General features: G+C 43.2%; 2 protein-coding genes across 8 annotated transcripts in view; both read right to left on the bottom strand.

Moving 5' to 3' along the window:
* SLC15A1 (solute carrier family 15 (oligopeptide transporter), member 1) overlaps positions 1-1,360 on the bottom strand; it is a 49,782-nt gene extending 48,422 nt beyond the window's left edge. The window contains exons 1-2 of the mRNA XM_010831495.1: positions 1,285-1,360; positions 90-575 (exon numbers count right to left, since the gene is read on the bottom strand). Of these exons, the coding sequence (XP_010829797.1) occupies positions 90-93 (4 nt within the window). The 5' untranslated portion in view covers positions 94-575; positions 1,285-1,360. The remainder of the gene's footprint in view (positions 1-89; positions 576-1,284) is intronic.
* A 97-nt stretch (positions 1,361-1,457) lies between these two features.
* The window catches only part of DOCK9 (dedicator of cytokinesis 9), a 254,190-nt gene continuing 243,643 nt past the window's right edge, over positions 1,458-12,004 (bottom strand). For 3 of the 7 annotated variants that reach the window (XM_010831506.1, XM_010831502.1, XM_010831505.1), the window contains exon 55: positions 1,461-1,538. The gene's annotated coding sequence lies outside the window, so the exon portion shown is untranslated. Of the gene's footprint in view, positions 1,539-12,004 lie in introns of all 7 variants that reach the window. The other 4 variants (XM_010831500.1, XM_010831501.1, XM_010831496.1 and 1 more) reach the window with 3 other exon arrangements.

Raw genomic sequence — 12,004 nt, 5'->3', positions numbered from 1 at the left:
CCCGGCCCGGGGGTAACCCCTCCGCAGCGCCCCGCCTGCGCCGGGCTCCCCTCCGCTCCCCGGGACCCCTGCCCGCCCTGGGCGCCTACCCATGCTGGCGGCTCCGAAGGCTCCCTGCGACTGGCGAGCCAGGAGTCCAGGTGGGAGGAATCCGTGCTAAGGTGTTGCTTCCTGTGACTCGGTTTCCAGGCCCTGCCCAGCACCTGTGCAGCTGGAGGTGTGCAGGCGGGGCGGCGGGGCTCCACCCTTGGACGAGGTGGAACGGCAGGGGCAGAGGTCGGCGCCCCTTGAGCCCCAGAGGGGGGACACCTGTCGGCGGCCCGCGCCTGGACTCCGCCCCGGCCCCCGGGGCCTCCAGAAGGGAAATCTGGGCCGGGATGCCTTGTCTTGAGTGTACATCTTAGCCAAGGAGGAGGGCTCATGAAATGCAGGGTCCCCGGCCTCACCTGGATTTGCTGACTCAGTAGACCGGGGTGGGGCCCGAGAATCTGCATTTCTAACACATGCTAAAGGTGAGGCGGACGGTCCGGGGACACCACTTCGGAAAGCAGTACTGCGCTGGGTAAGCACCACGTCTGCAAAAATGGGCGGAAGGTTGGTCAGTTCAATGTCTGTGCGTGCTGCAGATGTGTGGCTTTTACCTGGCCTGTGAGCTGTGGAAAGCACTTCTGGAGAACTCTATAGTTCCTTCCTTTAAGAATAACAAAACCAAAAATAGTAATACAGCTAGGAGCTCCAGATCTTTTTTTCTGTTTACTCCTCTGACTTGAGGAGGGGTTTTGTACTCTGCCAGCACTGAAAGGAACATTAAAAGGGAAAAGGAAGGCGAGTTTCTGTTCTTTTTTTAAAAATCGTGTAAAATATACACAAAACTAACCTTCTTAACTATTAAACGTACATTAAGTGGTATTAAGTACACATACACCGTTGTGCGACCGTCCTCATCGTCCATCTCCAAAACTTTTTCATCTTCCTAAATGGAAATTCACTGGAAAAGACCCTGATGCTGGGAGTGATGGAGGGCAGGAGGAGAAGGGGACGACAGAGGGTGAGATGGTTGGATGGCATCACCGGCTCAATGGACATGAGTTTGAGCAAACTCTGGGAGCTGGTGAAGGACAGGGAAGCCTGGTGTGCTGCAGTCTACGGGGTTGCAAAGAGTCAGACACGACTGAGTGAACAACAAACTGAAACTCTGTACCCATGAAATACTAACTCCCTATTCACCTCCCCAGCACCCACCATGCTACTTTCTGTCTCTATGAATTTGGCTCTTCAAGATACCTTATATAGCTGGAATCATTCAAAATTTGTCCGTGCCTCTTACATGTGTTATAATGTCTTCAAGGTCCATTCATGTTGGAGCATGGGTCAGAATTTCCTTCCTTTTAAAAGCTGAATAATATTCCACTGTGGGTACACATTACATTTTGTTTAGCCGTTCATCTGTCTCTGTCTTCTTCTGAGTCTTAGCGATGTCCCTGGCCACGCTGACCGGAAGGCTGTGGAGTGTAGGGAGAAATCCAGGCAGGCTCTTCCTAGAGGTGGAGAAGTAGAAGTGAAGAACAAAACTCCAGGGGATGGAAGAGACCAACCCTGCTGATCTGCTCTGTGTTAACCCAAAACAGCATTTACAACCCTCCCTGTGTCCACCAGAGCAATCCCATTGTATATTAGGAAATGGATGTGATACAGTGAGGAACTAGACAAATGACGGAGCTCTTCCCCAGCACGGCATGGCACCATTTCAAGCCAGCTGTCTGCTCTCACAGCCCAGGTCACTTCTGCTGGACCAAGTCCCTTCCATGTGGCTTCTGGGACCCCATCCTGCGGAAGCACCTCATTGGGAAATACATACAAATAAAACAAGACGATTTCCTCTTCTTTAACATGCCTCCCATTATAAAGCTTCTAAATGACTAGCCAAGTGCGTTTATAGCTGATCAAACTCTTTCTTAAAGCAAGGGAATGGTGGACCCACATTTTAGGGTGCGGGGCCTTGTCTGTGAGGGAGAAACGTGTAGAGGGTGGAAGGGAGAGCTGGGGACACGCAAGCTTTCGGCAAGTCCTCATGCTGGCTTAGAGGTGGGCTCAGGCTGTCACAGTATCAGTGAGGAAGAAAGGCCAATGGCAGCAGCCCAGACTGCTTTCTCAGCATCTTCTTGGGTCAGGGAGCTATGCATTTGCATGAATTCAAGAGTGGATTCGAACTGATGCGAAGAACTGACTCACTGGAAAAGACCCTGATGCTGGGAAAGATTGAAGGCAGGAGGAGAAGGGGGCGACAGAGGATGAGATGGTTGGATGGCATCACCGACTTGATGGACATGAGTTTGGGGAAAGTCCGGGTGGTGGTGATGGACAGGGAGGCCTGGCGTGTTGCGGTTCATGGGGTCACAAAGAGTTGGACACGACTGAGCAACTGAACTGAACTGAACTGAGGGCCCAGTGGCATCACCCTGGGTGACCTTGGGTGAGTCACCTTCCCTCGCTGGGACTTTTTGCTCTCCTGTTAGATGGGAGCTTGGCCTTCTACAGCTGGGTTCATTTTCTTTACAAGGTTCCAAAGTAGAGGCTAACTGTGGTGTTATGTGTATTGTGGGGGAGAGAGAGCCTCTTCCCCGCTGGAAGGTAGTTGTTCATGAGCTGAATCATTGCCACGAGTGCTCGTGGGGTCTTATTCTCGCTCGTCTGTGTCCCCATCTACAAGCACAATGTCTGGCGTGTAGTAAGTGCTCAACAAATACTTGTTGTTCGTGCTCATTCTTATAATGACATGGATCAATCTTGTACCATGTTAAAACAATGTGTATACATTTGAAAAATACATGTGTGAGCATATGTGTGTACATATGTACACATATATACAGGCACATATGTTATATATAATTTATAAGATATATGTTTTATATATGTAACATATATATGTATACACACACACATATATAGTTTCTAAGACGTCTTCATAATCCCTCTCAGAAAAGGAATCAAAATCTACTTTCAGGAAGGAATCTGGTAACTCACCCACATGATGAAATAAATGTCCCTGAAACCTTAAAATGCTACTTTTTTCTCAGAATATCTGCATTTTAACAGAAGAGGGGAGGAGCCGTCTATTTAAAATAAACTCTAGTTGTGAAATTGAGAGAAGAAGTTTCTAGAGGCATGAGTTTCTTCCCCGTATTCAGGAACCTGCAGCACACGGGCCGCCTCCCACACACAGGACTGGCTGCCCCAGGGCGCTGGGTGGGGTGGCCGAGGTGCCCGAGTCACGGCCTCTCAGAGTTTCCTCTTTCATCCTCACAACATGGCCTGGCCTACCAGTCACTGGGCCGAAAGTTATGGGAAATCAAGGGGGATCTGGGGGAGACAAGGATACATGACCTTACCCTGGTGTTCCCTGTAGGCCAGCGAAGAGAGAAACGAAAAATGGGGGGCACTTATCTGGGGGGGTGCTGCAGAGTCTAATCTCTGTCATCACCGACATATCCCTGTCCTCCTTCACACGGAGCAAGAAACCGACCGGGGAGAATGGATACGTGTATGCGCACGGCTGAGGCCCTTTGCTGTTCACCCGGAGCTATCATGACACTGTTCATTGGCTCTACCCCAATACAAAACAAGAGTGTTTTTAAAAAAGAAAGAAACCAACCAAAGAACCTAATTATTCTTAATATAAAAAATTATATGAGAAATAAAAGCTATCAAATAATTCTTCACCTCCATCTGTTGAGAGGCCAACGTACATAATTAAAGACTATAACTGTTACCCTCAAATAAAGTTGACCTTCCTTACACACCAAAGAACAAGAAACAGTTTCAGGTGATGGGGATACAAGGAATTACAAACACTGTCCATCTAGACGGAAGCTTTGCCCTCATAGCTCAGTGGTAAAGAATCCACCTGCAATTTAGGAGACCTGGGTTCAGTCCCTGGGTTGGGAAGATCCCCTGGAGAAGGGAAAGGCTACCCACTCCAGTATTCTGGCCTCGAGAATTACATGGACTACAGTCCACGGGGTCGTAAAAAGTGGGATACAACTGAGCGACTTTCACTTTCATTTTCCTTATCTGAAATATTACTGCTTCAGAAAGTGTTAGAAAAATGCATTTTGGAGAAACTTCTTCCAATTAATTATACAGAATCCCTGGGACATATATCAAAATAAAAAAAGGAAGCAGAGATCCTTATAACTTCCAGTGTGCTCTCTTCACTGCTCTTGTCTTTTAATTAAAAACAAAAACAAAAAACCCTCATTAGAACTCACTTTCCGAAATCATCCCTAATTGCCAGACAAAAATGGTTATGCCTTACGCATTATTGATTTCTGTACCAATAATATTACAACTTGTTTATCATCTGACACAAGTAAGACACAAGTGCCGCATTTATTCACTTCATGTTCAATTATGCAAATATCAGAATTTGTCAAAGTCCATTTATCCAATGACCTCCTTTAGTAAATTACTATAAATCTAAAACAGTATAGATGATGGAGACTTGGGAATTCACTGTGAATAAATATATTTTTATATTTATTTATATATATTTATATATATATATTTAAATTTTTATAACATATCATTTATCTTTCAGATTTTATACCACTCAAATCTAAATTACTAGCAAAAGTAAATATTAGTTTTTTTTTAAAGCAATGTATTAGTTTCCTATTGCTGTTGTAACAAATTACCTCAAGCTTAGTGGCACAGAATAATACACATTTATTACAGTTTTGGAGGTCAGAAGTCCAAAAAAGGTCTGGTGAGGCTAAATCAAGGTGTTAGCAAAGCTGGGTCCATTCTGGGGCTTCTAGGGTAGAATCCAGCATCTAGTCCAGGCCTGGATTATTTGTCAAGCCACCCTCTCACTGGAGAGATACAAATATTTCTGTACCAAAGTGTTTATTGAGTGTTTATTGCAGTGTTGTTAAAATAGCCTCAAACAAGAAACCAAACCTAAAGGACCAAATAAAAGGGAATGACTTGATCATGGTGCCTCTTTACAAGGAAATTCTTGCAGCCATTGAAAAATTCACTTTAAGGGACTTGCCTGGTGGTCCAGTGGTTAAGGATCTGCCTGCTAATGCAGGGGACACAGGTTTAACCCCTGGTCCGGGAAGATCCCACATGCCCAGGGGAAACTAAGCCTATGAACCACAACTACTGAGTCCACGTGCTCTGGAGCCCCATGCTCCGCGACAGGAGAAGCCACCGAAACGAGAAGACCGCGCACCACAATTAGAGAGTAGCCCCCACTCACCACAATGAAGAAAAGCCTGCTTGCAGCAGTGAATACCCAGCACAGCCAAAAATAAAAGAAGTAAAAAGCTGAAAAAATTATAAAAAAATAAAAATTGTAAATGTTCGCTGTAGAGCCAAACAATAGACTCTATTTTCCCGGTATTAATACCCTTTCTGATCACATTTACTCCATGGTTTCACTGTTACACTCCTGTACCAAGGAGGATGTCCCAGATGTTGGTTTCTTTTCTAAGCCCCACCAATCGTTCCATTTGCGGCATGTTTTCGTTTGCTTTACATCAACTGTTGAATCACTTTTCTTTTTCATAATTGCCTTTAGCTTGTTCTTACTGCTAGAATAAGTGTGTGTGTGTGTGTGTGTGTGTGTGTGTGTGTGCGCGCGCGCGCGCTAAGTTGCTTCAATCGTGTCCGGCTGTTTGTGACCCTATGGACTACAGCCCTCCAGGCTCCTCTGTCCATGGGGATTCTCCAGGCAAGAATATTGGAGTGGATTGCCTTGCCCTCCTCCACGGGATCTCCTCGACCCAGGGATGGAACCCAGCTCTCCTGCACTGCAGGCAGAATCTTTACCATCTGAGCCACCATGGAGCACTTGAATAAACTTTGTTGGAATTCAATTTTCTGCAGAATTACAGACATTGCCTCTTATCTTCTAGTATCAGGTTGCTGGAGAGCCCATTTTTTCACTATAGGCTTCCCTTTGGAAACTGTGTTTTTACTCTTCTCATGAGAATGTGTCTAGAGGTGATGGGTTTTTTTAATCATTCATTTTCCTGAGTATTTTTAACTGGGAGGTGTCTCGAGCCCTGGGAGATTTTCTTCTATCATGTCTTATGTTATTTCCTCCTCTCCATTCATTGCTTCTCCTTTTCTCAAAAACCGTTAGATGTTAGGATCAGGTGTCCTTATCCTCTCTTTTCTTTTATCCACATTGTCTGTCTCTTGGCATTATGGGATATTTCTTTATTTTTCATTTGTTGAAATTTTATTTAGTGACAAACATTTTTAATTTCTAAGAGCTCCTTATTGTTTTTTTTTTTTTAAAAGATGGAGCACCTTCTTGAGTCTCTGTGAGGATCCAAATGGGAATTTCAGGATAAAATCCCTTTCTCAGACTTAAATTATCTCAGCTCTCCTCCAGAGTCTCATGCACCCAACCAGGGCTTGTCCCTTCTAAGTTGCTGTGTTTCCTCCCATGCCTAGTGAGCCTTTAATTATTTGTTCCTTTAAAGAATGGAGGAAAGTGTGGACCTTTCTAGGCAGCTGAGAAGAGTTGCCCTGCGGTTGGGCAGATGGATTAGTGGGCCTTCCTCTGAACCAAGAGGCTAGTGATGTCTGGTGTGTAAGGAGCAGAGGTGCCCTGGAGCTCCACCCTGATCCAGGAGCTGACTGCAAACACTTCTTCCCAATTCCACTTTCAGACCACATGTGGGTGGCTTGGGATCAGCCATGGTGAGAGCATTTACACCAAGGACACTGGCATATGCTGTTCATTAGGGCTGTTTTCCCCTGATTGTTAATATTTGCCAACACATCACTGATAACGAGGGTGACAGGCAGGTTTCACTTTAGGGGTATGCGGGTGGAGTTTTAATGACCACTTTCCTAATAACTAGTAAGATTGAGCACTTTTTCATGCACTTAATAGTGATTTGTATATATCCTTTGGGGGAATGTCTATTTGAATTTTTGCCATTTTTAAATTGTGTGTTGGTCTCATTATTGAGTTGTGAGTCCTTTATATATTCTGACATTATTGAGTTGTGAGTCCTTTATATATTCAGAATATAAGTCCTTTATTAGAAATATGATTTGCAAATATTTCTCCCAAGTCAACTGCATACCTTTTAAATCTTTTAATGTCTTTTGAAATGCCAAAGTTTCAAATTTTGATGAAGCCAATTTATCAATTTTGTTTTAAAAGATCATACTTTCATTGTCACAGCTATTCATATCCTTTTCCTTTGCCAAGATTGCAAAAACTTGCTATTATGACTCTTCTGTAAGTTTTTTATAGTTCTTACATTAAGGTCAATGATCCATTTGAGTTAATGTTACTGTATGGTGTGAGGTAAAGGTTGAGGTTTATTTTTTTTTCCATATGGATATCCAATTGTCACAATGTGTGTGGGTGCTCAGTCATGTCCGACTCTTTGCGACCCCAAGGACTACAGCCTGTCAGACTCCTCTGTCCACGGGATTCTCCAGGCAAGAGCACTGGAGTGGGCTGCCGTTTCCCTGCCAACTGTTAAAAAGACCATTGTTTTTTCCATTGAATTGCTGTGGAGCTTTCATCAAGAATCAATGGATCATAAATGTAAGGGGTTGTTTCTGGACCTGCCCTTCTTTTGCCTTGGTCTATGTTTCTGTTCTTAAGCTAATCCCACACTCCCTTGATTACTGTAGCTTTAGAAAATAAGTTTTGAAATTTGGTAGTGTAAGTCCTCCAAAGAATGCTCAAAATACCGCACAATTGCACTCATCTCACACACTAGTAAAGTAATGCTCAAAATTCTCCAAGTCAGGCTTCAGCAATATGTGAACTGTTAACTTCCAGATGTTCAAGCTGGTTTTAGAAAAGGAAGAGGAACCAGAGATCAAATTGCCAACATCTGCTGGATCATTGAAAAAGCAAGAGAGTTCCAGAAAAACATCTATTTCTGCTTTATTGACTATGCCAAAGCCTTTGACTGTGTGGATCACAATAAACTGTGGAAAATTCTGAAAGAGATGGGAATACCAGACCACCTGACATGCCTCTTGAGAAACCTGTATGCAGGTCAGGAAGCAACAGTTAGAACTGGACATGGAAGAACAAACTGGTTCCAAATAGGAAAAGGAGTGCGTCAAGGCTGTATATTGTCACCCTGTTTATTTAACTTATATGCAGAGTACATCATGAGAAACGCTGGGCTGGAAGAAGCACAAGCTGGAATCAAGACTGCCGGGAGAAATATCAATAACCTCAGAAATGCAGATGACACTACCCTTATGGCAGAAAGTGAAGAACTAAAGAGCCTCTTGATGAAAGTGAAAGAGGAGAGTGAAAAAGTTGGCTTAAAGCTCAACATTCAGAAAACTAAGATCATGGCATCCGGTCTCATCACTTCATGGCAAATAGATGGGGAAACAGTGGAAACAGTGTCAGACTTTATTTTTTGAGTTCCAAAATCACTGCAGATGGTGATTGCAGCCATGAAATTGAAAGACGCTTACTGCTTGGAAGGAAAGTTATGACCAACCTAGATAGCATATTAAAAAACAGAGACATTACTTTGTCAACAAAGGTCCATCTAGTCAAGGCTATGGTTTTTCCAGTAGTCATGTATGGGTGTGAGAATTGGACTATAAAGAAAGCTGAGCACAGAAGAATTGATGCTTTTGAACTGTGGTGTTGGAGAAGACTCTTGAGAGTCCCTTAGAGTGCAAGGAGATCCAACCAGTCCATCCTAAGGGAGATCAGTCCTGAGTATTCATTGGAAGGACCGATGTTGAAGCCGAAGCTCCAATACTTCAGTCACTTGATGCAAAGAGCTGACTCATTAGAAAAGACCCTGCTGCCGGGAAAGATCAAAGGCAGGAGGAGAAGGGGACAACAGAGGATGAGATGGTTGGATGGCATCACTGACTCAATGGACATGAGTTTGGGTAAACTCCAGGAGTTGGTGATCGACAGGGAGGCCTGGCGTGCTGCGGTTCATGGGGTCGAAAAGAGTCAGACACGACTGAGCGACTAAACTAAGCTGAACTGAAGTCCTCCAATTTTGTTCCGCATTTTCAAAGTTGTTTTGGCTACTTTAGGCCCTTTGTACTAACATATACATTTTAGGTCTGCTAAAAGGCAGGAGAGGGAAGAGAAGAGGAAGCTAACTGGCAAGCATACCATTCTAAACACTAATAATGTAACTTTTGTATATCACATTATCTTAAGGCCATATGCTTTTCTGTTTCTTTTATGTTTTATATTTCAAATGATACAAAATCTATTATTCATATGAAATTCAAATATCTATACAGACCTATCATCCTCAAATATTGCTCACACTATATTGTTTAAATCTATTTCTTGAAAAAAAAGAAAACACTGGGTAAACAGCATGAAAGTAACAAGAGTACAAAACACTCCCAAATGCAGATTAACCAGCTTCCCTAAGGCACAAATCGACGTGCCAGGCAGGGAGAAAACTGCATGTACAGAAGTGCACAGAAGAAAGTGAGTTTGGCAGAAGCCAGATTGTAAATGAGTAATGTGAGAGTGTCATTTTGTTACATGGTTCATTATACACAGTTCTTTCTAATGATTATATAAATCCCACAATCTCAAAATTAATCATAAAATACATTTATAAAAGTATGTTCTTTATAAAAACTATGTTCTTCCAAAATGTTGTCACTAAGTCGTGTCTAACTCTTTTGGGACGCCATGGAGTATAGCCTGCCAGACTCCTCTGTTCATGGGATTTCCTAAGCAAGAACACTGGAGAGGGCTGCCATTCCCTTCTCCAGGGGATCTTCCCAACCCGAGGGTAAAACCCACGACACGGCATTAGCAGGCAGATTCTTTACCGCTGAGCCACCAGGGAAGCCACGTTAACATCTACAAATTCCAGGAATTAGAACCTGTTTTTGGAGAGGCCATTTATTAACCTATCTCACCTACTGACTTTTTTTTTTTTACTTGTGCTGGTGAGCCTTCAAGACTCTCACCTCTTCTGGGCAAGGTCAACACACAGCAACTGAGATGCCACCTCAGTGAAACACGACGGGCCTGCCACACCTGGGGTGATGGACACGGCCTCAGAGCCAGCCAGTGGCAAAGGAAAACGTGCTGCTGTGTGACCATGGAACTGAGCTGATATGATGAGAACTGGGGACTGGCATTTCTTTAAAGTTGAAGATGTTACTGAAATTTCCAAATCTGCAAATATTTACAGTGTAAACGGATTGGCAAACTGGACGGCTGATTGTCAAAAGGTCATGTTTACATATTTGTGTGTGTGTGTTTGTGTGTGTGTGTGTGTGTATGTTTGTGTGTGTGTATTTCATTCAGGGCCAGTTACATAATTTTTGGATTTGGACCTGGCACAAAATGAACATGCAGGGCCTCTTGTTCAAAAAGCAGGACAAAAGTGACACTGAAAATACAAAAACTGATTTTTTCCCGCCACAGTTTCCCTCATACTATTTGCTATTTAACACTATTTTACATAAAGAAGAACTTTAAATTATCAGCATGACTTTTACTGTTCACCCACATCTGGGCTTCCCTGGTGCCTCAGACAGTAAAGAATCTGCCTGCACTGCAGGAGACCTGGGTTTGATGACTGGGTCAGGAAGATCCCCTGGAGAAGGGAATGGCAACCCACTCCAGTATTCTTGCCTGGAGAATTCCATGGACATAGGATTTCCATGTAGCCTGGTGGGCTACAGTCCACGGGGTCACAAAGAGTTGGACATGACTGAGAGACTAACACTTTCACTTTTTTTTCACTTTATGAAGTATAAAATGTGTTTAAGGGTCGATGGTTCTGTTCAAGTGCTTCATACCCTCCCAGTCCCAACCTTTCATGACATCACAATTAGGAACACGCTGGAAAACCGACAAGCTCTGGGGTCAGACATACCTGATCTGGGGTCTCAGCTTTGTTGCTTATTTTGTGTGTAAATCAGCAGATTACTTAACCATTCTGGCCACAAATGAAACAAACTCAGATAATGATACTTAATTCAGAGTGATGTTATGGAAATTAAGGGTATAATATATAAAAGATCTAGTCCTAGGAGCCCCTTTCTGTAAGAGTAACAATATAGCTGGCCTCACCAAGTTACAGACATATTTAATGGAGACAGCATCAATGTAAATGAAAGCGTTCTGTAAAATACCATCAAAAGCTGGTCACTTTGTTAGCAGACTACCATGCTTATTGAGTTGGAAAGAGTGAGGATCATTTATAAGAAGCTGGAATTAAGAAAGAAACTTAGTAGATCCTTTTATATCAATCTTTCTGAATCACTTAGTTTTAGGTGTATCTCTTGCAAACAACATAGAGTTGAGATTTTCTCTGTGAACCAACTGAAAACTTTTTTTTTTCTTTGACAGGCAAGTTAAGCTTATTTAAAGATATCTGATTTTAATTCAGTCATATTATTTTATTTCCTATTTTGTTTTCATAGTTTCTAAAAGCTTTCATTATGTGGTTCTCTTTTTTTTTTTCCGCATTTTTGAACAGCTTTTTAGAGATACAATTCATATTACGTTCACTGATTCTAAGAGTGCAGTCTGATGAGTTTTTAGCTCTTTGTATTTGGGGAGGTCTTAGTTTCTCCTGATATTTAGGGAGGAAGATTTGTATGTATGTACAGGTGGTTATTTATAATCTTACATATAATACTCTTCAGATCAGATCAGTCGCTCAGTCATGTCCGACTCTTTTCAACCCCATGAATCGCAGCACACCAGGCCTCCCTGTCCATCACCAACTCCCGGAGTTCACTCAGACTCATGTCCATCGAGTCAGTGATGCCATCCAGCCATCTCATCCTCTGTCGTCCCCTTCTCCTCCTGCCCCCAGTCCCTCCCAGCATCAGGGTCTTTTCCAATGAATCAACTCTTCGCGTGAGGTGGCCAAAGTACTGGAGTTTCAGCTTTAGCATCATTCCTTCCAAAGAAATCCCAGGGCTGATCTCCTTCAGAATGGACTGGTTAGATCTCCTTGCAGTCCAAGGGACTCTCACTGTC

Source organism: Bison bison, unplaced genomic scaffold, assembly GCF_000754665.1.
Source record: "Bison bison bison isolate TAMUID 2011002044 unplaced genomic scaffold, Bison_UMD1.0 scf7180017864527, whole genome shotgun sequence".
Taxonomy (NCBI): domain Eukaryota; kingdom Metazoa; phylum Chordata; class Mammalia; order Artiodactyla; family Bovidae; genus Bison; species Bison bison.
The sequence above is the reverse complement of the archived record's forward strand: the minus strand, read 5'-3'. Positions and strand labels throughout refer to the sequence as shown.